Source organism: Triturus cristatus, chromosome 4_2, assembly GCF_964204655.1.
Source record: "Triturus cristatus chromosome 4_2, aTriCri1.1, whole genome shotgun sequence".
Lineage (NCBI taxonomy): Eukaryota > Metazoa > Chordata > Amphibia > Caudata > Salamandridae > Triturus > Triturus cristatus.
In genome coordinates, this window is record NC_140586.1 from 835,153,899 (window position 1) to 835,181,269 (window position 27,371).

The 27,371-nt window shown below is 47.3% G+C and overlaps 1 protein-coding gene across 3 annotated transcripts in view; it reads left to right on the plus strand.

The window, feature by feature from the left end:
- The window catches only part of BTBD19 (BTB domain containing 19), a 1,273,384-nt gene that overhangs the window by 742,213 nt on the left and 503,800 nt on the right, over positions 1–27,371 (plus strand). For all 3 annotated transcript variants that reach the window (XM_085602806.1, XM_085602805.1, XM_085602807.1), the window contains exon 4: positions 23,348–23,407. In XM_085602806.1, the coding sequence (XP_085458932.1) occupies positions 23,348–23,407 (60 nt within the window). The remainder of the gene's footprint in view (positions 1–23,347; positions 23,408–27,371) is intronic.

Sequence of the window (27,371 nt, forward strand, 5' to 3'; positions counted from 1 at the left end):
CATGCGTTGGTTTTGCCTGTAGTGGATGACCAGAGTTCATGTGGTGGTTTTGCCTGTAGTGGATGACCAGAGTTCATGAGATGGTTTTGCCTGTAGTGGATGACCAGAGTTCATGAGATGGTTTTGTCTGTAGTAGGCGATCAGGGTTCATGTGGTAGTTTTGCCTGTAGTGGGCGATCAGGGTTCATGTGGTGGTTTTGCCTGTAGTAGGCGACCAGTGTTCATGTGGTGGTTTTGCCTGTAGTGGACGACCTGGGTTCATGTGGTGGTTTTGCCTGTAGTGGACGACCAGGTTTTATGTGGTTGTTTTCCTGTACTGGACGACCAGGGTTCAAGTGGTTGTTTTGCCTGTAGTGGGCAGGGCGGAAAATGGTGCTTGGCTGACCAGGCTAAAGTGGGTATCTGGTCTAGAATGGGTTTGGTCAGCCTCTGTACTCCTCAGAAGACATTGCTGGAGAAACTGCCACCAGGAATACCACCGCCCCCACCTTCTACAGAGGGCTTCTCCTCGACAGAGAAAGGAGGCGGAGCTTGTGCAGAGGAGGGAAGCAAGACTTGTGCAGAGGATGGAAGCTAGACTTGTGCAGAGGAGTAAGGCAGGTCGTGTGCAGAGGAGAGGATGCAGGACTTGTGCAAAGGAGGAAGGCAGGACTTGTGCAGAGGAGAGGAAGGCAGGACTTGTGCAGAGGAGAGGAAGGCAGGACTTGTGCAGAGGAGAGGAGGCAGGACTTGTGCAGAGGAGAGGAGGCGGGGCTTGTGCAGAGGAGGGAAGCAGGGCTTGTGGAGAAGAGGGTGGCAGGACATGTGAAGAGAAGGGAAGCAGGACTTGTGCATGAGGGAAGCAGGACTTGTGCCCACGAGGGCAGCACGAGGGAAGCAGGACTTGTGCAGCGGAGGGAGGCAGGACTTGTGCACGATGGAATCAGGACATATGCACACAAAGGAACTAGGACTTGTGCAGAGGAGGGAAGCAGGACTTGTGCAGAGGAGAGGAAGCAGGACTGTGCAGAGGATGGAGGCAGGACTTGTGCACACGAGGGAGGCAGGACTTGTGCAAGAGGGAAGCAGGACGTGTGCAGAGGAGAGGAAACAGGACTTGTGCAGAGGAGAGGAGGCAGTACTGCAGAGGAGGAAGGTAGGACTTGTGCACATGAGGGAGGCAGGACTTGTGCAAGAAGGAAGCAGGAATTGTGCAGAGGTGGGAGGCAGGACTCGTGCACAGAAGGGAGGCAGGGCTTGTGCAGAGAAAGAAGGCAGGACTCGTGCAGAGGAGGGAGGCAGGGCTCGTGCAGAGGAAAGAGGCAGGACTCGTGCAGAAGAAGGAGGTAGGATTCGTGCAGAGGAGGGAGGCAGGACTCGTGCAGAGGAAAGAGGCAGGACTCGTGCAGAAGAAGGAGGCAGGATTCGTGCAGAGGAGGGAGGCAGGACTCGTGCAGAGGAAGGAGGCACGCGAGGCAGTATTCGTGCAGAGGAGGGAGGCAGGACTCGTGCAGAAGAAGGAGGCAGGACTCGTGCAGAGGAAGGAGGCAGGATTCGTGCAGAGGAAGGAGGCAGGACGCGTGCAGAGGAAGGAGGCAGGACGCGTGCAGAGGAGGGAGGCAGGACTCGTGCAGAGGAGGGAGGCAGGACTCGTGCAGAGGAAAGAGGCAGGACTCGTGCAGAAGAAGGAGGCAGGACTCGTGCAGAGGAGGGAGGCAGGACTCGTGCAGAGGAGGGAGCAGCAGCGGCTCCTCCGCTATGGGCTGGAGGGAGCTTTTACTTCTCATGACGGTTTGGCCGGCCTAAATGCACCTACCACACACCCCTCAGTGCCTGTCACCGTACACCCCCCAAAAACATCAGGAAAGGAAAATAAAACGATAATAAACGTTTATTTTATTTTCCTTTCCTGCAGAGTCTCGGGGGCAGGGCCTGGGGGGTTACAGGGTAGGTACACTCAGGCCGACCAAACCGACATGCGCAGTAAAAGTTCTCTCCAATCCAGCAAAGCAGCTGGGCTGGAGAGAGCAGGCACAGACTCCCAGTCTGTCTTGTATCTCAAATCTCATGCATGAGAGCAGCTTCAGGATTGGCCGTAGGGCATTCTGGGAGCCTGTGCTGCCTGGAGAAGAGGAACAGAAGAGTGCGGCTTGGCAGGCTGCAGGTAAGTTTTTTTTTCTTTAATTATGTTTTTTTCCCCACCCGCGACCACTATGCCCCTCTTATCCCCGCTTGTCGCCGGGAGGACCTGTGCAGAGGAGGTGAGCAGGACTCGTGCAGAGGAGGGAGGCAGGACTCTTGCAGAGGAGGGAGGCAGGACTCGTGCAGAGGAAAGAGGCAGGACTCGTGCAGAAGAAGGAGGCAGGACTCGTGCAGAGGAGGGAGGCAGGACTCGTGCAGAGGAGGGAGCAGCAGCGGCTCCTCTGCTATGGGCTGGAGGGAGCTTTTACTTCGCATGACGGTTTGGCCGGCCTAAATGCACCTACCACACACCCCTCAGAGCCTGTCTCCGTGCACCCCCCAAAAATGTCAGGAAAGGAAAATAAAACGATAATAAACGTTTATTTTATTTTCCTTTCCTGCATAGTCTCGGGGGCAGGGCCTGGGGGGTTACAGGGTAGGTACACTCAGGCCGACCAAACCGACATGCGCAGTAAAAGCTCTCTCCAATCCAGCAACGCAGCTGGGCTGGAGAGAGCAGGCACAGACTCCCAGTCTGTCTTGTATCTCAAATCTCATGCATGAGAGCAGCTTCAGGATTGGTCGCAGGTAAGTTTTTTTTTCTTTAATTATGTTTTTTTCCCCACCCGCGACCACTATGCCCCTCTTATCCCCGCTTGTCGCCGGGAGGACCTGTGCAGAGGAGTTGAGCAGGTCTCGTGCAGAGGAAGGAGAGAGGGCTTGTGCAAAGGTTGGAAGCAGAATGGTGCCATCATTTACCAGCGGAACCATTACCACTCTTCTGTAGATCAAGGTCCTGTCTTTTGAACTTTTCTTAGATAAATAGAATAAGAGTGTTTGATTGAGTGACTGCAAGACTTGCTGTCATCTCAAAGAAATGAGAGTTAAGCAATTCTCACTATTCCTAATGATATTTAACTTTTCTCTGAGAAGCTCCAGCGCCAGGTCCACCATGCGGGAGCACATCTTCTCCCCCGCCTTTAAAGCATGTGCTCCTTTGCAGATTTTAGCAACTATCTCCTGTTTAGCACCTCCCAGGTCCTATCAGCCAGACCCGGTCCTTGGCTCTCTAACTCCTCTGCTTATGTCACTACTTATCTTGAGAGCCTCTTTGTGCTGCCCTTAGGAGGTGTGCTATGAATGTGAAGACAGACGTGTTAAAAGCCACAGTTGTGTGCGGACGCCACAATCTATAAACGACACGCGGGCCTGCCAGACGGTACCCAACACCTCACAGGCCTATAAGGTGGCACCCACACATACCTGCAAGGAGTAACCTGACACACCCCAGACCCAGGAGATGGTGCCAGGCAGGGGCCCTTCACCAGATATCCATAATGGTGTGCCCTCTGAAGTTATTCTGGTCTAAGCCCAGAATAGAATAGCGACTAAGAAAGTGTAGTCTCTGAAATTGATACCAGTCTGGTGTGTGGTGCTTCCCTCTCTTCTCTGCAATTGGTTTAGATGATCAAGCACGCTCTAAACGCGTCCGGGCCTCTGATGGGCACAAAGGTACCAGGAAGCCCCGGAAACAGAGCAGTGAGTGTTGTCCAAAGGATAAAGCGGCTGCTGCTTCACTTTGAGGTGAGCGGCATGAAGGATACAAGGAACACACGCAAGTCCTGTCCACCACGGCGCCAATGGAATAATCGCATGGTAAGGCTGTGTACGCATATGTATAAGGGTACTGCTAATGTGCCTAATACAAAAATAGACTGTAGGTGCCACATAGGATGATGTTCCTGCAGAAAGAGGCTAGAATGAGAAGGCTTAAACAGAAAATAGGTAGCTTGGTGTCATGCCTGTTTTCCTTGAGAAGAGTGTCCTACCAGGGAACTCTCCTTTCCACAAGGCTGAGTCTACAGCCCCCTTCCTTTAAGAAGGGAGAGGCTGTTCGAAACAAATGCTCAGTTCAGCCATGGACATGGAAGCAGAGGTTAATTTTCTCCTGATGGTAACCGGAGACTCTACAGCCCTCCATCCAAACCTAATTCTGGCTTTTACCAGGAGTCAGTTGAGGACTCTTCTGTTCTTGGACATATGACTATTCTTGTGAGGCTAGGCGCCAGGCAAAACCTTTTATCTGTTAACTAAACCCTTTTAACAGGACTGGCCTATATTTTGATATACCTAAATAAATGGTATTCCCATAATTAAGTCTTGAGCTGATAATTGAGCCAGTCAAGATGACTTTGAGACCAAGAGGGGTGAACCTGCTGCCAAGCTGAGATCCAGTGTGCAGCCAAAAAGATCAGAGAAGCACGCTACTGGGCTACGAGCAGCTACGAGCGTCACAGCATTATACTGCCGGCTAATGAACTGCTAGAGGAATCACAGAATTATTTGTTCGGCCAATGAACATCCAAAAGCATTCCAAAGGATGGGGCTTTGGACCATAGTCAACTTTAGACATAACTAATGCTATTTATTCCGTGTGGTCTGTTCTCTGTCTTGTTCACCCAAGGACTGTGAGTTATGTACTATGAAAAAAATATTTTATATCCTCCCTGTCCAACGTCCGCCAGAAAGAACTTTCTTTTTAAGATTGCCAATCTTTCTTTCAAATGCTTGATGGATTTGTCCTTTCCTACCTGAAGTTAAATTGACATGGTCATAGACTAGAACTTTTTCCGCCAGGTTTCAATGTTCATTCAATGTTCATTCCACGGTGGTACACACTATCACTGGCCACCTCAGTGTGTCTTCCTAACCTTTGGTTTTCAGGACTGGTGTCACCCTAGCAAGCAGAACAGCAACTACGGATGGGTTGGTACATGAAATACGCTTTGTATAAAGAGGTAGTTCATCATAATGAATGACTATAACTGAGCGTGGCTGTCGGAACTAAAGTGATTTCTGAATGGTGTCTTTGAGTCTTGTCCTTCTTCCAAATTCCACAATATACTGAATAATTTGGGGACAAGTGATTGGCTGGTGGTACTTACTAAAGGATCATGAGTTATCTTGGTCATATCTGAAGATAGCAGTGGGTGCCACCACTTCTGAGCCATTTTGGGAGGGAGGAGATGGGATTTGGGGTCTGAATTAGCAGAGGTACCAGCAGACACCAAAGACTAATCTGTGTGTTTGGGATCATTTTAGGATCACATAGAACTCCTAAAATGGCCTATGTAGAACAGGAGTAGCTGCTACTTTGGGTGTTAAGAAGCAGGGTGACATATTGGAAAAATGTTAGCATCCATTATGCAGTGACAGACATGTTCATAGCTGCTGGGATTGTTTTTGCTTCTTCGTGATGTGTCTTTTGAGCGTGTGTCATCAACGCAGTCAAGGCTGTGATCTGAAGGGTATACCGGTAAGAGAAGAGGTTGCTGTGCAGATATACACAAGACAGAAGGGGATTAGTGAGAAATGGTAGAGAAGAAAGCGGTGACCAAGAGGGAGAGCAGTGTATGAGGCTACTGGAGACTGCCTCCGAGAGGTCATGTATTTTGTGAAATATACTGGCAAAGGCTGACAACATGAACAGAAGCTGCTCTAGAGAAGTCTGAGAGGATCTCCCCATCACCTTTGATAAGGAAAGGCCAAACTGTACCAGCTCAGAGACATTCGGAATCTCAGGCAGCAATCTAGAGTAAATCCAATCATTATTCCAAAATTTCAGCCATAAAAGCAGAACTGACTCAGTCACATCTTCCAAGAAAAGAGGGTCTTCCCTAAACCCATGTTGTTTACCATTTACATATGCTTCCTTGCCCGGACGCATCATATCGAGTTTGAAAACTACACAGAGAGAGCCGTGTTCAACCCAAGAGTGAACGGATAGCCAGGCTACCACCAGGAAGTACATCATCGTTTCTAGTCAGGAACAAAAGAGAATGAAACATTGCCTAGCTTCTGCAGCAGGACACAAAAGCAAGGATTATGCTTTAAATACCTTTATTGGCAAACAGAAGGCATGACAGCTCTACAGAAAACAGAACTACAGTTCCCAAAAGCATTGTTATTAAACTGCAAACAAAATCACATGCCATTAACCAATCACAGTCCTTAGTGTTATTTATTCTACTGTAGACTCCATTTTGTCATCTTTCTCGCTTCTCAGAAAATCCTAGCAAAGAAAAGTCCATTAACCTTGATTTCATCCAGTCCACCTGGTAATCCTTCTCTACAAGAAGGTGAAAATCCAACATCGCCTTCTCATAGGTGCACAGCTATCCGTGAACACAAAAACAACCAAATAAGCCACAACCACCAGACTCAGGGGTGGGTGAAGGTAAACACATGATAGCATTCAAATGTGCAAATGCATTTCAAACTTTATTGCAGTATCAATTCACCATCACTTGGGTGGTATAATGAAACATGTCCTAGCTCTTGTAACAGAAAGTTTCAATTCTAATAAGGACACAGAGGTGAGGATTATAGTTTCTTCCCTTTTATCAGCAGCCATGTTAACAGCAACAATGACTTCATTTTCCATAAAACCTGGGAAGAAGGCAACAATGAAATAATGTCCAATCAACTGCAAAAGAGACCCCATGATAGTCCTTTGTCTCTGTTGCTGCCTCCTCTTTCTCCCTGCAACAGAACATTAGAAACATCATTCTCAGTCTTGCTTTGACTCATCCTGTCCTGAAGGGGTATAAACATATGTCTTGAAAAAACTTACTTGCGATCTCAAAAACAGTACACAAAGCTTGGCACAAATAACAATTGTATCTTCTTCAGTCTACAGAGGAACACAATGCAGATGGAATGTATAAGCATACCAACCTTTACGAAAAAACATCTCATACCGGGGTGGGAGTAATCAAGATTAATCAGGGCGGGCTAATCCTCGCCTCCTTCTTTTTAATAGAATTAAAACTTTGTTACGATGGCTAGGACATTTTTCATTCTATGTCAGGACTGGAGGTGAGTATTATGCTGGTTTAAAGCTTTTCCACAATCAGCGAAGCAATGCTAAGGACTGGTTTAAAATAAAACCTCATAACAGTAGAATCCGAAAACCAGTACGCTGGTATGAGTATATCCTCCAGGCAAGCCCCCAGAGAGAATGCCTTTGAGGCCATGGTACCTCTAACCGACTGAGCACCAAATATCTTAGTATCAATGCCAGCCTCATGCATAGCCCATCTAACCCATCGGGTGATGGTAGGGGAGGCGCCTGCCTTTTACGGCTTCGGAACGACAATTTGAAGATGCCTCGCACCATGTGGGTGAATATCCGCTGTCATTGTCTCATAGCTCTTTATATTCTGCACCACACACAATTTTGGGGAATCTGGGAAGGAAGGGTAAGAAACCACACGGGAATTACATTTTGTATGCCTGCAACTATGGAAACTAACCCGGCCTGGGGTAAATACACTACCGGAAACGTTGAGTGCTCTCACATCTGAGACCATTCAACATGAAAACTAGCATAGGAGGGTAGCCAGCTTAGCTGATTTCTTTTTTCTCAAAAGGTACTTGCTGGACTGCCATGACAGGAAAAGGTTCACGACCTCATTGACGTCCCATTGCGCTGAACAATGAGGCTCTGGAGGAAGGGATAGTCTAACGCTTCGCAGAAGCTTCCTAACCAAAAGGTGGTCCCCCACCAGGTGGTCCCCCACAGGTGCATGACCGGCTGACATTGCCGACCTGAAAGTATTGATAGATCTATAGGCCAAACCCCCAGCGGTCAGTGAAGCAAGGAAATTCCAGCTAACCCCACCGGTTCCACGTGTCTTTGGTGACACCAGCCCAACCATCGAGTCCATGGCGATCTATATCACTCGATAGTTCTGTCAGCCCATGCCTTTGAGAGAAGAGATGCAGCGTGGCTTGTAAGCCCCGGGACTTTCCAACGTTCCCTTTAATCCTCCATGCCATAAGAGGTAGAGACCCCTCCAACACTAGACAATCGCAATTGCACTCTGGATCGTGGAGGAGATCCAGAAAGAGGGGTAGAGGAATTGGAAAATCCCAAGAAAGTACCAGCCGAACTGGATACCAGACTTGTGATAACCAAATCAGGGTCACTAACACCATCTCTGCCTCATGTCGCCATATCTGGGCCAATAGATGCATTATCATGGTGAATGAGGGAAAAGCGTATCCCTGTTTCAGTTGCCAGTTCTAGAGAAAAGCATCCATGGCTACCACTTCAGGATCCGGAACCCAACTGAAGTATCGAGGGCAGATGGTGGTCCAGGCGAGATGCGAAGAGGTCCACTGAGAACGGGCCCCATTTGGCCTGCAGGGCCCTGAAGACCAACAGATGCAACTGCCAGAGACTCGCATCTTTCAAGTGATGGGAGTGCCAGTCTGCCACCTGTTTGGATTTTCCCGGGAGATGTTTTGTTGTCACTGAGACTTGATGCATGAGTCAGTAGTCCCAGAAGTTTCTAGCCAGATCCAAGAGGGTTTTGGAGCATGTAACCCCTAGATGGGTTATTTAGCACATCTCCACTACAGTGTCCATTTTGAGAAGGACGCAGCATTTCGCTTGGTCATTGGTGCAACACCTGACTGCGAAAGAGCCTGCCAAAAGTTCTAAGCAGCTGATGTGCAGAGTTTGTTTATGAGAGAACCATCTTCCTTCGGTGGAGAATTACCCACGTTGCACACCACAGCCCTTGCTGCTGACATCAGATTCGATGACTAAGCCGGAAAGCGAGGCAAGTATCGCTCGTCCTTTCCTCACCTCCATGTGGGCCAGCCACCACTGGAATTCCGCCAGGGCTACCCTTGAGAATGGGTTAGCCCCCTCCAGAGATGAAAAGTCTTGAGCCGCTGAAGAGTGCGATAGTGAAGGGGTCCTGGAAAGATGACCTGAATCGAGGAAGACAGGAGTCCCACTGCCCTCACATTTTGCCATAGGGAGGTGACTGGCTTGGCACTGTGTGGCACAATTTGTGCCTGATCTTTTTCATTTTCCTGGAAAATTGAGAGTGGCCCGTACCAAGTCCACTACAAACCCCAGAAATACTAGAGATTTAGAAGGGGTAAGGACCGACTACTTTTGGTGGATGATGAAGCCGAGAGATTCCAAGAGATAGACTGCCATCTGCAGATGCATAAAGAGGGGGCACTGGTTCATCAGAAGAAGATCGTCTAGGTAGACAATAAGGTGGACGCCCGAGGATTTCCACCACTGGGTGTGTGGCCTTGGTAATACACCATGGGCGGAAGACAGGCGAAGGGCAAAGTGGTCACCTCGAAAGTCTGCTCCCGCCATTGATAATGGCATCCTGGTACTGTCCTCTTCTATTGATGTAGCCTCTGCCGGGGCTGAGGGTTGTGAGCAGCCAGCAGAGCGCCCCCTAACTCGACCAGCCCCGATGAAAAACTCTGGGCATAAAGATGTGCTTGATTGATGCTTGGGCCTTTTCTAGCAATCTATATATTGCTATGAATTTACCAAGTTCCTGAATGAACGAGTCGCCAAACAACTGCCTTGTGCAGTGGGGTCAAGTTCTGAGGTGGCAAGATGCCCCAGTTTGGAGCGAGCAGCGACTCTGTCGAGATGGCGTAGTTCGCTTTCCCTGATAAGATGATGGCCCTCTAGACCCACCCGGACAGAACCTCTGGGGAGGTCAGGGTTCTGGACGCTTTGGCATCCTAACCCATATCCAGTTAGCGCACGCTGGTCAGGCGTCCACGGAGGCAGCAAGAGCAGGGCCCAGAGGGTGTCTTCCCTCCCATGGAGGGGTTTGAAGCAGCGATCAGCACCCTACAGAAGTTTCTGCTCTAGGGGAGCCACCTCCAGAATAACCGCCTTTAGCCGTCTATCATCTCGCAAAATGTGTCATCTATGGGAAGGTAGGTAACCTCATCCTCTTCTGTATAGCTCTCTTTTATGTCACTCATGTTGAATAGTGTCATTTTGGGGTTGACCAAGGGTAGTAATCTATGACACTGGGATTCCCAATCGGAGTTAGAGGGTATATTAATGTGGTGGGGGTTTCCTAGCCAAGTATGAACGACCCAAAGGGGCCAATGACAGGACTGGGCCTGCAGGCAGTGGTCGAAGTGGGCGGGATCGGCAGGGCACAGCGTGCCCCTACTTCTTTAATTAAATAGAGTCCGTTGCCCTACTTTCTTATTTTTAACATGCCTCCCAGAGGGCAGAAGTTGCTAAGGCTGATAGTTAAGGCTTTGCTTTTGGGAATGGGCAGAACGGGCAGAGAAGGAAAAGGACTTTTCCTTCTTGCCCAGAGAACACAAGGACAGTGTCTCCTGCCGCCCCCCACCCGCCCCTTTTTGTTCCTCCTCTTCCCTCTCTTTGTGTCTCGCTCCTCCTCATTTAGTGAAAACCGAGACTTCAAGAAACAGGTATTACCTCTTTCCTCCTTTCGTTTATTTGCTCCCCTGTGAAATGGATCCAAAAAAGAAACACACTTGGTGGAAACGCTGTCTTTTTCTGACATTTTTTAATTTCTAAGTGCAGTCTCACGGTGGAAAGAAATAAAACATTTAAAATAACTAACTAACTAACTAAAGCAAGACAGAGTAATTGCAAGGTGGCCAGATTGATTTATTCACACCTAAACACATTAGCGACACTTTACAGTGTTTGCCAGTGAAGCCCTACTTTTGTTTTCTCGTTGCTCTTTGAACGACATTGTTTTCCCTGGGTGGGAAAGTGCACTATTCCTGGAGGCACTGAAATACCTGGGTGATGGGTGAATTTGAAAACAAAATGCATACTGCGGCTCTGTATTCACAAATGTGGTCTTTTTAAACCATACTGCTTACGCTTTGTAAGGATATAAGCAATGGGCATTGAAGTGGGTCCCTTCTGGGCCCTGTAGTCATGGCCTTAACTTTTCAGGCAAAAGCACTCACTAATTTCTGAATAATGAGTGTAAAAAGAAAAAGGTAACCATGTTGTTCCTGCTTACATTTCACATGCTTTACTTAATCTTGCATTCTCTATGAGTGTTTGCTTTTTCTAGGATGTTGTTCATTTTTTTTGTAGGCAGCATATTGCTCTTGTCTTGTGCGTAATTTGAATTGAGTCCCATCCAGGTGTTTATAGCGGGTCAGTGTAGTGCAAGTTTCTCTCAGTGGGGCAGTATGGTATTAAGTGGGGTAGAGGATGTGGCACTATAGTCAGAGCTGCTGAATTTGGACCTGGGGAACTAGGTTCAGCCTTCATGACCAGTTCACCAGACCACTCACCCTGAGGGAGCACATTCCCATGCTAGACCTTAGAAGGCCCAGCAAGATCTTAAAAGCCCTGGTGTCTTAGCACCAGTACGTGGACCCTAGCAGTGGCAAGTGTGGGTTAACCTTGAAGGCCAGTCCGCCACAATTCATTCTGAAGTTGACCTCCAGTCTTGCAGGCAGGCCTATGAAGCAACACACCATAGAGTGACAGTGACTCTGTCACTGAGGTCACAGGACCCTTGAGCAGGGTGGCTCTCGGGCAGTGCGACCGCACCTGGCACTGACCAGCCGCGGTCCGTGCAGGTAACAGCGGTGGGGCAGAGGGGCCGGGTAAGGGGGGATTACGAGGGACGATGCAGAGGGAATATTAAATAAATAATACATTTTCTCTCTGTATCGTCCATCGAAATCCCCCCTTACCCGGCCCCACTACCCCAACGCTGTTACCTGCATGGACCGCGGCTGGTGCTGACTTCAGTTGGGGGTGTCGTGTTTGCAAGTATAATATGGTTTTAAAAGCACTTGCTGCCTCCTTCCTGGCTTCCAACAATTTTCGGCACCCCTCTGACTCTGCCCACTGACCCCATCCACGGGTTATTCCCACCCTCTGATTCTCCGCCCACAGTTCCCCTACTTTTTTTCTCCCACTTCGACCACTGCCTGCAGGGCACCACTGGCACCGGCGTGTGTTGCAGGGCTTACTATTTAAGCATGGCCTGTTGTCTGAAGTGGAGAACACAAACCTTTGTAAGCACTAAGCGCTTTAGGAATACAGACCCCATTTAGGGGCATAAATAAAGCTCCAGGCTTATGGGGCAAAACAGTCAAGCTCCCAGCCGGCTGTGCTGTCTCTGATATGCTTCAGGGGATTAGTGATAAATAACAAAAATACTGCTAGTACTGCAACAAATCTTAACTTATCTTAAGAAGACACATCTTGAAGTGAAACAAAAAGTGTCAAGAAACTTTGTTTTCCTTGAATTAATCAATAAATTAATTCATTTTTTGATTTTTTTGACCTTCCATTAGCCAGAACAATTTGAAAAATAATTTGAAATCTCTATTAATGACAGATTTTAAAACATTTATCCACACCATTCATTGATATACATCATGTACACAACTCATACATACCATTCATTCCTATACAAAAATCATACTCATACATTCAAGAAATACTAATATCCCAAAGGTATAGTTAGAAGACGAACATAAGAATCTTTCTATTTGGACCACAGAAAAAATTATTTGGACAAAGTAGTCTCAATATTTGTTTTTGAAATATTTGAAAATTCTTGTGGTCTCTTCACAAGGTCTACGCATTTCGAGACCCCATCTTTCCTGGGGCTCTCATCAGGACCTCAGGTGGAAGACTGTTAGAATCAGCCGATCTAACAAAGGATGTGACTTGCTTTGCGCATTCCGTTGTAGGAAGATGGAAACTTGAGTTGTTTTAAAATGTTTGTCAAGCAACTGTATTGGCGAAATGCTCGCAGCGTAGTGCCAACTCGATAATGAGTGATGGTGACGTCGGCTCCACTCCATTGAAAACTGCCATAGACGCAATTAAGATTTAGTTCCTTAAAGAATCTGAAGACCGGTTGACCTCGAAAAATGAGAAAACGATTACACCATCACTCATTATCGAGTTGGCACTACGCTGCGAGCAATTCGCCAATACAGTTGCTTGACAAACATTTTAAAACAACTCAAGTTTCCATCTTCCTACAACGGAATGCGCAAAGCAAGTCACATCCTTTGTTAGATCGGCTGATTCTAACAGTCTTCCACCTGAGGTCCTGATGAGAGCCCCAGGAAAGATGGGGTCTCGAAATGCGTAGACCTTGTGAAGAGACCACAAGAATTTTCAAATATTTCAAAAACAAATATTGAGACTACTTTGTCCAAATAATTTTTTCAGTGGTCCAAATAGAAAGATTCTTATGTTCGTCTTCTAACTATACCTTTGGGATATTAGTATTTCTTGAATGTATGAGTATGATTTTTGTATAGGAATGAATGGTATGTATGAGTTGTGTACATGATGTATATCAATGAATGGTGTGGATAAATGTTTTCAAATCTGTCATTAATAGAGATTTCAAATTATTTTTCAAATTGTTCTGGCTAATGGAAGGTCAAAAAAATCAAAAAATAAATACATTCATTGATTAATTCAAGGAAAACAAAGTTTCTTGACACTTTTTGTTTCACTTCAAGATGTGTCTTCTTAAGATAAGTTAAGATTTGTTGCAGTACTAGCAGTACTTTTGTTATTTATGATTAGAGGCCCAGCTTTACTGTCTTTGGCCCACCTCCAGTGTTGGTTTTGGGTCAGGGGATTAGTGAGCCAGCTCAGAAGATGAGAAGCTATGTGCACGTACACACCGCGATGCCCTCTGTTGGTCGGAGGACCATACCACATTAGCCCCCAGCGCAGAAGTGCGCAATCAGTAAAGGAAGCCGCCGCGGAGTAGCAACATGCATTCCCGTGGCTGTGCTGCAGAAAAAAACACTCAGTAACAATACAGTAGGCAAATAATCATAAACAACAGCAAAAAAACACCAAATAATAAAATAGAAGTGGCCCAGAAGCCAGAGGCACTGATATCAACTGCAGGAGCAGCGAAGAAAGAGGAGACTACTCTGACACAGTTGATTGCACATTATTTTGTTGTTTACTTCTTCCCAGGTTTTATGGAAAATTAAGTCTTTGTTGTTGTTAACATGACTGCTGATAATAAAAGTGAAGAAAGTACAGCATAATCCCCGCCTTTGGTCCTGACATAGAATCCTTGCCTCTGTGTCCTTGATAGAAATACATTTTTTTCTTCATGAAAGCTAGTACATTTTACATTCTATGGTAGAACCTGGAGAGAGGAGTGTGATTCTTTCAAGCTTGCTTACAACTAAGGAATCAATATCTGAAACTGACTTACAATTGAACTGTTAACACATACAATTCAGAGACCACACACAAAATGTCTCACAGCTTGTCTTCCACCATAAACATCTTTGGTGCTATGGCCCTCCTATCAAAGGCGAGCAAACCATCTGTCCATCTAGTGTGGCTTGGAGAAAAAATCGTTGAAAAAGGCTTGCGGTCTTGGGCCCGGATCAAATCTGGTGAGTTTGCCCAATTTGGAACCTACCCTAATAAGCAGAAATATTATCCTTTCGGAGAATATAGCGCAGTTTGTGTTTCAGAGAAAACAAACCCTGTGCTGCACCCACTCTGAATGTACCCAAGGGGATATCTGCATGCCTTTTTCTTGGATGTCCATTGCTATATCTTGAATTTGTGAAACTGGGCCTGCCATATTTAGCAGTTTGTATTAACATACCTTGCATGCAGGGTCTCTGTCCTTTTTCGTATCTCACAAGAACTTTCCCAAGTAAATAAACATTGTGTGGTCGATCTCCAGATCATTGGCGACAGACACAGTGTAAGGCGAGGTGACTAAACCTTAAAGCATCCTCTGAATTGGTTTCCATAATAAAGCCTGCACATACACTGCACATGAGGACATGAGGTCTTGAAACCCAGTTTAAAGATCTAGACTGCTGCAGCTCATCCAAATTAGACATGCACAGATGGTGCCCAGCTGTGTCGTCCTAATTTTCCTCGGAAGCAACGTCTCCCTTTCTGATAATCCGAATAATATCTTCTGTTTTTATATGATGGGCCGCCCTTTCACCTTCTCATGGCCAATGTCTGACTCCTCTGAGGGCCTACGCCCATCAGTCCTGGCGTCCTCCTTTGTCAAGGTATCCTCTCCCTCTTTTCTGGGCAGTGAAAGGCGATGGAGTACTTTGCCAGCCTCCTCTTTTGCTATGCAGGAGGTGGGTGGGAGCACACTGCTTTACATCACAGCACTCAGTTTGCCCAATGCACCATGGTAAATGCAATGCACGATAACACTTACTTCAGTAGAAGTCTTTACATGTTCACCCTTTTTGGAGCAGACTGTGTTGTGCAACTCTAGACCCGTGTTTCAGGAATAGTTCCTTCATAAGTAGAGAGCAACAAGTCATTTTGGAGGTGCTGGAAATGCTGCCCAAAGTCTTCTCAGGTCTCTGTGCCACTCTCTGGGTGCTTGGCTTTGCATGTTTATGAGCCATCCTACTCCATGAGGGATGCTCTGCCCAGTTGTCACCCACCATTCAAGCCAAGTCAGTCAGACAATTCGTGAAAACATTCACACTGCTGCTGAAACCACATTACAGAGTTAATCATTGCCTCACACCGCAGTGAAAGTGTTGTGTTCTGCAACAGACTATTCTTCCTGTCTGTGAAGTGACTCAGATGGGTTGCAGCCACCTGTTCATTGGCCTGTTACAAATACAGAAGGATTACTGCACTACTTGAGGGCACTGCAGTAAACAACCGCCCCTTCCCCTGTGGGAACACTCCTGTTACCCAGGCCCTCAGAATCAAAGGGCAGAAAAAAATCAAAGGAACTGCGATGGGAATACCCTTTAAAACCTACTCTTGCTGGGACCCTAAGAAGTCCCTGGGCACAACTGCTGCTTGGCTGCCTTGGTCTACCCTCCGATGCGCTTCTCTGCCTATCCCCAGCCACCAGTCTACTCGACTGCCGTCGCTCTGCCACCTAAGTTCACGACAGCGTGCCCGCTTTTAGTGCATGCCAGTGTGCCAAGTACGGGAGCCACCACTGTCCGAACTACAGGGCAGCTATGTGGCTGTCACCGGAAGTGTTGACCACCATTGTCATCTCACAGGACAGGACCACGTGCCTCCCTTTATGAGCATGGACCAGGTGCGATGAAACCCTGAACGTAAGAATAAGTCGAGTCGTACCCTTGGGTGCTGGGGTGAGCGGCACTCCCTGAAAGGAATAAGTAACACTTAATCCTAACAAAGTTGTGCCAGCATAGAACAAAACTGACATAAACTGCAAAATTGGCACCATAAAACTGCAATACACTCTGTAACAGCTCCCCTGGCTTTAAGCAATACAAGTAAGTAGTACAAACAAAACTCCAGTGAAAACTCTCCCAGTAGCCAACTGGCAGAAAAGCAGCAAAGAAAGAGGACAAAGTGGAGCCTACAGGAGATTAAATCACATGGGGGGTTTGTTATTGGTGTCATGGGTTTTGCAGTTAGGTCTGCAGTTATTTTGGGAAATGCAGGTCTGTCTTCTGTAATGCTGTTATAGCTGTTGTGTGTCAGTAAAGGGAGTTTACAGCACAGTCCTCGCTTCTGGTCCTGAACTGGAGGGCCCTGTGCCTTCGGTGCTCCAGATCAGATGTTGTTGTACTGCATTGTGCATTACCTGGAAAGTAAAGAGGGAAGCTCTGTCAATCCATCCCTCTGTCAGCCCCCTCAAGCCATCCCTCTGTCAGACCCCAGAAGCCATCCCTCCGTCCGCCCCCTCAAGCCATCCCTCCGTCCGTCCCCTCAAGCCATCCCTCCGTCCGCCCATTCAAGCCATCCCTCCGTCCGCCCACTCAAGCCATCCCTCTGTCTGCCCCTCAAGCCATCCCTCCGTCCGCCAACTCAAGCCGTCCCTCCGTCAACCCCCTGAAGCCATCCATCCGTCCGCCCACTCAAATCATCCCTCCGTTCGCCCCCTCAAGCCAGTGGTGTGTGACTTCCAGGAATCCTCCAAGAAACAGGCATATCTCTAAGAGCCCAGCAAAGTGCCTGCTCTTGAGAAGATTCTTGGGAACGCAACTGTTCAGTTTGTTGAGTGTGAACTTGAGCCGCGGGTTGGCGTGACCGAGGACCTGCCGGCCGGATCTCTTCTTCTTGGTGGAACTCTTAAGTGCCTGACCAGTGGTTTGGATACCGGCTCTTACAGTTTACTGAAAGGGTCCGTCTTTAAGACTCCTGACCCATATTATCAATAGCTTTGTCATTTTCTCTTCTCGTGGGACGGTTTTTGTGGCTTTTTTTTAAATGAGCTCTAAGGTTACTGCTAAGGCGACATGCGTAAAGACTGTCTCAAACCGACACATCTCGCTAGCTTGTGAAGTAGAAGCAATGTCTTGGTCAGATTCCCAGGAGAGCAAATTGTGGACTACTACAAGCATGCAACGTCCTAAAGAGGTGGTCTATCAGTAATCCCATGCAGTTTTTCTCTGGAGACTGTGTAGTTCAGGCTCCATGGGGTGGCCGTGTGCAGAGGACAGCTGGTTTCATCTCCAGACTTGGACTGTCCGTGGTGCCATTGGGTCCTGGTGCTAGGTCCTTCACCTGGCCCTGCAGATGCCCCTTGCTGGAGCTTGCCAGCTCCTCTGGGGCCTTCTATCTGGGGATTTAAAACTGTCGGGCCGTATACAAACACTAGACTTAAATCGTGAGGCTACTTGTCTTTACTTGGGGGCCACCCAGGTCCATGTTAAACCCTCTGCCAATAGAATCCTGCGTTGTAAACATAACAAGGTAACATAGCATTGCATGAAAATACCCATATGAAAATAAGCTGGAGTGTAAGTTGGAATTGAAGCTGAACTACAGTCTGGCTGTAATTTACTGGTTCATTTGTACCTAGATTGTAGGACACTGCTTTATTATTTTTTTTTACAGTCCCCTAAATCAAAAACCTTATGACTGTAAAAATCCTCTCATTTGATTTTGCGTAATTCCATGAAATGGTGCAAAGATTAGCCAAAATGCAGGGCCATCCGTTAGTGCTATATTTTGGCATTAAAAGCTTTGTCGTATCCATTTTGGCCTTAAGATGCATTTCGCTCTTTTAAAAAAAACATTTGCAAAAAACACAAGTGTGATTATCAACAGCTGCTTGCGTTCTGGTTGTCTACATTGTTCCCCTGACCCCGCACTAAAATTATGCCACATGGCGTTATGGTGTAATTTTGTGACTTTAGCATCAAAAGCGTAATGCAAAATTATGTAAGATTACATCAGTGTAACAGAAATTTTTGCCTGGGCCTACTTATGATACCCCTGCTTGTCTCAGTCGGAGTCTCAGGGTCATCTTACCAGGGTGGGATGAGGTTGCCTATGATGAAGCATGTCACATTACGTAAGTGAGCCCACCTCATCCAATTCCTTTAATTGCCCAGATCTCGAGTGGATAGAAATCATAGGTAGACATAGAAGTTCTCCGAGTAGGTACTAGCAAAATAAAACTGTACTCATGTAGCCGACTACTGCATCTCTATGTGTCGTGATATATCACTAGAGGCGGACGCGGGGTCCACTCTAACCTCTCTCTCCCTCCAAGTGTTGATGAGACTTCTGACACATCTATGGTCGATCCTGGGAAACATCAAGCATTTTTGCAGTGTTCTGTTGGGGAGAAGAAGCTGTGTTCCAGCAGGGCATGGAGCAGAGAAGGGGAGGATTGAGCGACTGCACTTTAGGGAAGAGCATGACACGAGGCGATTGCTTTACCCAAACAATACTGATGAGCACTGTGAGGCCAGGGGGTTTGAGGAGCGGTCAGCTATCGAAGACTTTTATTCTGTTCCTGTTTTGCGTACTTGCAATACTGGGATAAGCTCAGGTAATAGATGAAATATCTGACCTTTAGCCATACCTGTGTTTGTAGGAGGAGTCAAGGGGTGTCCCAAGAGGCTGCCCATGGATGGTGGCCACCATGCTTCAACTATGAGCTATGAGTCTTTCTTGCCCCAGGCTTTGCTGCCGACCCATTTAGCCCCCTGGAGTCCCTCGAATGCAGAACTTGACTGGTAACAGGGAGGTTACTAGTTGTGCAACTGCACATTTTGTGATGTATGTTTCTTGCTGCGCTCTATGGTTTGTGCGGCTCTGCACAAAGGTGTGTCCCCAGTTCGAGAGTGAGGTGTTAGATCTGTACTGAGATCCTTGCACTGTAGCCTCATCTTCGGCCCTGGGTACTGAAGCTTCCTCTACAGTCGTACCCCCATTTCGGCTAGGGTCGGACTGGGATAAAAAGCAGGCTAGGGCACTAAAATAAAAGTGCCTCCATTAGCAAACCAGATAGCTGAAAATAAGGGCCCCACGTTTGCAAATCAGGCCCGTTTTTAAGTTGTAAAGACACGCTGTATTGGTATTTTGCAAGGTATGTGAAACTGGATGGATTTGTGTTTGCTGCTGGCAATGTTTGTTGTAATGTTTGGGAAATCAACAGTAAAAGCAGGCCCCCATACGCCTAAAAAGTCATCCCCCACACTGATCTGTCAGACCAGCCATTCGGGCACTGCCTGATTGCCCAGTAGGCCAGTCCGACCCTGGTTTTAACCTCCTTTCTCTCCTGGCTCTCATCACTGCAGCATAAGGTGTCCCGTCTTACTGAAATACTTTTATTGATAGTTTAGCTTGAAAATGGACTATCTGCAAATCATTTCCTGCTATTTCCCTTGCTTTCCTGACACACGCAGGCGTACTTACTTTATTGTTTCTCATGTGGGAGCAGGCCCGGCTCCAGGAATTTTTATTTTGGTGGGCCAAGGGCACATTTGGGTGGGCCACTGCGGGCCCAATTTGTCGCTTCTGGAGGTGGCCTACAAGCCCTAGATTACATCATACGTACTTGCATACAGGCACCATGATACAACAGCTAGCTGCTGTGTGTACACAGAGCATGTGGAGAGTTGTTTGAATGTAAGACCAATGTCTGGACCCACCTGTAAACCCTCGAATTCCAGCAGGCCAGGCTTCAACACAAGTACTTGAATGCTAAGCATATTATAAAGCGTTCAAGATTAAGGAATGGCATGTATGACAACAAGATGAAGCTGATGATTATAACAGTGTATGTAAGGAATATATTTATCTAATCTTCTCCGTATAACAGCCTGAACACCCCCACTGCATCCGCTCATCACAGATGCTCCATCATAGCACTGACTTAAAATGTCTTCTGGCTTGAAATCACTGGCAACCAAGTGGCTTAAGATGCGATCTGCTATATATTCAGCATCTAATTGTTCCATCTGTAAAAGACCAATTAAATGCTCCTCAGGCTTGGCTTTGCTCACAAAACGCACCATGAGGGACAGATTTTCAATATTACATTTATCACGGGTGCAATCGCTTTTAATACAAAAACTTTTTGAATCACAACTTTTGTGCTGCTTTTTGACTTGTGAGAGAACCATGCCAGTTAAGGTATCTATTACTTCGTTTTGGATACATTTAGATGTATATTTTGCATTCAGGGGACTAGAGTGTATAATTCCAGCTAGCTTTTTATCTTTCTTCAGAGTGTATTGGAAAAGCTTTAAAAATAAACCACTTGTTGAATCAAAAACATCTTCATTGTCGCCACGCAGGGGGAGTTCATTCACAACAAGAAATTGAATGACTTCTCCAATGCTTTTTAAGTAATATCGATTATTTTCTATTACTTTCGTATCTAATAAAAAGGCAATTGTATCTCCTCTTCCCCCTCTCTTAGATGCCTCTTCTAGAGCTAGTACAGCATATGTGTGAGCAATGCCTCTAGACAGTGGCATCAAGACACCCCCTTCCATCCAACACTGCCTTCACAACTTAAGTAGGGGTGTTGTTGACACATCAAGTAGCATCCGGCCTGCACAAGGGCCACGATACACTGGCCACTGAAGGCTTGAGCCAGATGCCTAGTGCAGCTCAAGGTACTCTTAGACCCTTGTGCCCCAAAACAAGCCTAGCTTTCATTTGGCTTCTGCCAGCTGCCCAGGCTGTAATGTCATATTTCCAGTATGAAAGATAAAGCATTAATTTGTAATGCAATACAGGAGAATGAGACACCCATCTATTGACTGAATTGCACAATGTGAAACTACAAAACCTGGGATCAAACCTGGCTTCCATGCTTGCACCAATTGTGTGATACTAGCCAAATCTTTATTTCCCTGAGCCTCCTTTATTCATAATCACATAAGAGGGAACCTTCAAATACATGTGTTCTAACTGTGCACCATACAAAACAGCTTTTCTGTTTGATTTAGTATACTATAATAGTGCTTCATCTGCACTAAGATTATAAACCACAAGTACGGAGCACATAACAGGCTTGTTGCTCAGACGCCCCCACTACCAGCCTCCACCAGTGCCCCTCATCTCTCCATAGCCCCTCCCCCATGAGGTCCCCCTCGGATTCCCTCATTGCCACCCTCCAACAGTGCCCACCATCTCTCCGTAGCCCCTCTCTCATATGCATTTTATTTGTTGGATAGCGCTACTTAGGTGTCACAGTACTTTACATCACGCACACATTATGCAGAGACAATGAATTATACAAGTATGTAAATCAGCCTATAGGGAATGTCACATACGCGAATGAGGATTACCAGGTGTAGGAATCACATGTCATCCATACTGCTGGGCAATATGTTTTAAGAGGGTTTGGGCTGGAGAAGCACAAACACAGTATTTACAGCATATCTCAGTGGTTGGGGTGTTGGCTTTACTGATTAGAATGTATATCTGCCCAAACAAACTCTTTATTGCAACATTCGAATAATGAAAGACTGGGAAAATTCGAACTAACTAGCAATACAATACAAGAAAAAACCTAATTATACCATTCTGCTTTGTATGCAGGTCTTTGATGACAGTCCATAGGTCACTGCCCTATGTTAGGATTGTAACTTCTGAACTGCAAGTAATCAAAGGATCTCTGTGACAAAGGTAGTAACCCACTGAGCTATCCACGTTAACTACAGTTTATCTGCATTTAAAAAACTACAAACAGACAAAAGACTGCTCTCCGGCAGCATCATTAACCCCCAGAGTTATCTGGGCATTTTAATAGTTGTCGTGCGTCCTTGGCCGAACCAGTCAATGTAATAATACAAACGATTTAAACATACCATTTAAAGGAAATATACACGGCACACAAAGTATGTGTCTTGCTCACAGATTTAAATAAAACGCAATAGCCACACATTCTCTTACCTGCCCTTACGAACTCTGTCACAGCCCGATCTGATTAGCAGCTCTAGGGGTCACGAAGGTCAGGAAAGTGAATCAGCATAAACAAACTCCTCTTCACCAGCGCTGAAAAGAATGAAATATCCTCGCAGCAGGACGGTACACAAATCCAGTGCCAACAAATGGATTTGGCCATAGGAGATGCATGATTGGGGGTGCGACTGCGAGCCCAGGCCCAATCAAGCAACTCCTAAAGAAAGAAGACAGATAACGTTCAGAGAATGTCTTAATTGCAGAGGTCATTTTCTGTTGGCCTTGCTGACGTCACTGCCAGGGCCAAGGTTTATGATTGGGTGGGCCAGGCTCATGTTTGGGTGGGCCGGGCCCACCCGGCCCACCCTCTAGAACCGGGCTTGTGTGAGAGACTACTTAAATTGTAAAAGCTCCAGTCCGCACGCCTCTCACCGGCCATTACATGTATGGCGGTACTTCCTGCTCGAGGGTGGGACTTCCTGCTTGAGGTGGGACTTCCTACTTGAGGGTTGGACTTCCTGCTTCTGGGAGGGAGATCCTGTTGTGTGGAATAGCTTTCTGTCTGTAACGCATCCTGTTTGGAACGCTACATTCAGTGGCTAAATTCCCCCTTTTATTTGTTAGTGTTCTTCCTGTTTGCGTGACTACTGTTACCGGCTTGCTGTAAGGTGTAGTGATGCCCACTAGGGTGACCTATAAACAGGGCCACAGGAATTATGCGATTGTGCGGCTGTGGCGTTTTTCGCATAATTGTAGATTTGCCGCATCTCTCTCATAATCTGCAGATTTTAACAAAAAAAGTTTGTTTCTAGCTCAAACAGTTAAAAAGTCAGTAAAAACACAGCAACGCCTGTTGCTGCACAACGGAATTTCCTGTGCAAAGGCTGACTGGTTACCTTTCTGTTGCTTATTTCTATATTTGGGTGTTAAACTGGTATTAATGAGTTGCAACCAATGCTCAGACAGTGTTGACAAGTGTAGAAATTACAAAATAATGAAGTATACTATCACAAAATGTGCCACATTGTGCAGCTTAATTTGCCTTTTCTTGGTGCATAATTTACGCAACACTACCGCGTAATTTAGTCCTCCCCTGCCGCATAATTCCAGTGGCCTTGCCTATAAAATGTAAATTGAAACGCTTTATGAAGCGGCCTGCGGAGCTGTGCCCTGATATCTCACCCTCTTTCCTTACAGCTCTGCGTGCAGTACATCACAGACACCCTCACCGTGGAGCTGGCCTGCGAGGCGCTACAGGTAAGAGACTGACCTACCTCTGTAATAACAGCGAACGCGTGTTTGTGACCTACTCCGCACCAGCCCCCGACTCTCCGAGGTAGCAGCCTGGGGTAAATGCGATCTTTGAATGTTTCCCCACAATACAGCCCGCCTGCGTGAGAAAACCTATGGAGGGTGCCAGGCAAGGAACTTTGCCCCCTGTAACTTCAACTGGTAGCTTCAACTGGTAAGTAACCAGTTCGTGTCACGCCTGGTGACCCTTGGTTACGGATTCTTAAGATTTTTAGGAATGAAACTTTAGTGTCACTTTAAACTGCCTCTAGCTCGTTTCTACCTGTCTGAGTGAGGATATCTGATGCTCACATTTCCTCTGCCACATACTCTGAAGCCTGGGCTGGTTTCTTTACGAGCTACGCATACTGTCTCCTTTACAACTTGGGTGTTGTAAATGAAATGTCTTGCTCTAGGCTGGGGTGAATTCCAACCCTCACCCAGGGTTGCTGTGACCTCCCCTTGTGAAACTGGGTGAAAAGGTCTTAGAGAGCCGCGTTATATGTACATGGTATGTTCTATTGTGTGTTTGTAAAGAACGTGAGCATCACCTCTACATAGAAGACATAGAACTGTCTGGGAAAGGTGGCCTAGAGCTCGGGGCCCGCCTGACAGAGGTACTGGCCAATAGAGGAGTCCGCTTCGTGCACGTGCTTCTGACGAAATTAAAGTGAGCCCCTACTCTGATGAAAGTAAGTGTAGCGGTCTAGTTTATCCTGGCACACCTCCCAGCGCGGCCCGTGGCCCGGAACTATATACACACTATGTATCACTCTCTGGCCAGGTGTGGCCAGAGAGCCTAAATAAAGGGGCCGGGGTTGCTCGGGGCTTCCGGCTGGCGCCCAGATACCATGTTTGTGCGTCTAATGATTAGCGCAGTCAAGGTTGCCAGATTGGGCTATTTCCCGCACAATTGGGCTACTTTTTTCCCAGTTGTGCGGGAAAAACCCATGCCTGGCGGGTGGCTACTTTTTGGGCTGGTTTTGTGACGTTGTGCGGAAAATACTGGCCTTGGGCGGGCGCCCACGCTCACTACCACTATCTATGCACCTGCGCGTTGCTTGCATCATGCCTCTCTGTCTCTGCCCCGCCCCCGCAGCGTCCCAGCCAGGCCAGCAGTCAGCAAGCATTAGCCCAGCCCCAGCGAAGCCCACCCACCCCCCTAGGCCCCTACCCTGAGAGAGGCAGCACTGTCTGCAAGTGACGTCACGTCGTCTTCAGGGCAGCCAGCCACACACAGCAGGCAGGTAGCATAGCAACTCAGATTTTGCCAACAACGAACCAAGCCAGGCAACACAACAGTCATTGGTCAATGTTGCAGTTGCCATTGCCATTGGCTAAGTAGTTGACTTGACTACTATACTAGTTGTTACATTGTTGCTGGTGCTGCCTGCGGCTACCGGGCCTGCGTCACGTGCCACTGCCACACCAACTACAAGTCTGTCTGAGTCTTCTTCTTGTGTGTTCTGCATAGCAGCACAGTGCACACACACTCTACGGACGTGACGTCACACACCACCTAACTTTTACCATACCCCTCGTGGTGGCCGTGGCAATTATTAGCCAATGTGGGGGGTCTCCAGGGCCGTCGTGGTGTAGCGCGCGAAAACGCTACCAATGACGGCCCAGGGAATTAATTTTAGGTCAGCCCCCGCGGTTCCCATAAATGCGGGGGCTGACGGGAGCACGGTCGATGACGGTCGTTTTGGCGGCGCCACTGCGGCTGCGGGGGTCGCCGCGCAGGCGGCACTGAGCGCCAGTTGAGGACAGCGAGAGAGGCTGCAGCCGCCGCCCCCTGGAGCAGCACAGAGCCGGGCCAAGAGCGCCCGACGCACCGCAGCTGTCACTTGCAGGCTCCGGGTAAGGGTGCACGCGCTTCTGTCGGTCTTCATTCTTCTTTCCACTGACACCTATCATTCTTCCAGCACTGACTCTCACAGCACGCACGACTTGTCATTTTCATTATTTTTCGTTGGTTTCTTATTACTGCAGAGTGTTGTGTTGGAGTTTGTAAGTTAGAAACTAAGGTGGGTGGTACAGGGACAAATGACCGCTCCCTATTGCTATACTTATTTTAAGTACTAATTTGCCCTGTATTTTCCGTAAATATTCTTTTTTTCACTTATATCGCATTTTTTCTGTTGGTATTTACAATACAAATGTGTTTATCGCTCCATATATTTCAGGTCGTGTGTGATTACATTGACTAACACCATAAAATAAATCTAAGCACTGGTTTGTTACTTGTACAGTGCAGTATGTTTTTAACATTCCATTCAACTTCAGGGTAGTTGAATGGAATGTTCTCTGTGGTGAGAAATAGTATTTTGTCGGTGACTGGTTATTTATGAGAAAATATCCTGGTTCTTTCAGACTGCATCCATTTTGGTAATTTAATCTCGAGACACTCACGGAGAGTGAGACTCTAGTCTGTGACAGTCTGAGTCGTCTCTCCTCTGCTGAGTTGCTGACTCTGCTTGCTTTGCTCGCTGACGGTCGACGAGTGAGTATTGACTGTCTGTGCGGACTCGGACGGAGTCGGAGTCAGTGAGTAGTCACTAGTGTCGGACTGCGGCCGGGTGCAGCGTGCAGCACTGAATGCACAGGCAGGCAACAGTCACGAGTCACCTCACAGGCAGCAGTACTGTGCAGTAGCGGCGTGCGCGCCGCGCAGGCAGGCACGCACCAGGCAGTGAAGACGGTGTGAGACTCACTGTTGAGGTCGGAGAGATAGACAGTCACGAGTAACGACGACGAGTCGAAGACACGAGTCCGCAGGCCCAGGCCCAGGCCTAGCCGCCCGGGCCCAGCCCCAAGCCCAGGCCCCAGGCCCACCTCGCTCCAGCCCCAGAGTCGAGTCCAGCGCGGGCGCGGCTCCAGCCCCAGCCCCCAGTCACTCCAGCCCCCCCCAGACCAGCCCCAGTCACTCGGAGTCCAGCCCCCAGGCCCGCCAGCGGCCAGGCCCAGCCACTGCGCCTGCTGCCAGCCTGCAGTGCCAGGCAGCGTTAGTGTCCAGTCTGCCAGCCACCCACCACCGGTGACCGTGTGACTCACCAGCGACCAGGTAAATGCCAGTGAGACATGATACATCATGACACAATCGTGTTTTAGCGGCGCTAGTGCGAAAGTCTTTTTTGGCGCCTCATCAATGACCTCTTTTTCAGCAGATACCATTACTACCAACCTCCAACAGTGCCTTCATGTCTGTGTTTTGCCCCCTATCATATACATTTCATTTGTTGTGTAGCGCTATTCATATCAGTGTAGGGTGTCACACACACAATATACAGAGACAATGAATCATACAAGTATGTCATTCAGTCTATAGGGAATGTCACATAAGTCAATGAGGATTACAAGGTGTAGGAATTAAATGTCATCCATACTGTTGGGCAGTATATTTTAAGAGGGTTTGGGCTGGGAAAGCACTAACTCAGGATTTAAAGCATACCCAGTGGTTGGGGGTTGGCTATACTAATAAAAATGTATATCGGCCCAAACTCATTTGAGCAACATTAAAATAATGAAAGACTGGGGAATTTCTAACTATATAGTAACACAAAAAAAGGTCTAATTATACCATCCATGTTTGTATGCAGCTCTTTGATGACAGTTCATAGGTCCTGTCCTATGTTAGTATTGTAATTTGTGAACTGCAAGTAACACAAGAATCTCTGTGACAAAGGCAGTAACCCACTGAGCTATCCAAATAAAATACAGCCTATCTGCATTTCAAAACTACGAACGGGCAAAGGGCTGCTCTCCAGCAGGATCATTACTCACCAGTTCGCTGGACATTTTTTATTGTTGCCTTGCATCCATGGCCATGTTAATGATAAAAACAATTTAAATGAAGCATATGCAAAGTATGTGCCTTGCTGCTAACACCCTCCCACCATCTGTATATTGAATAGAATGTATATTTGTCGTT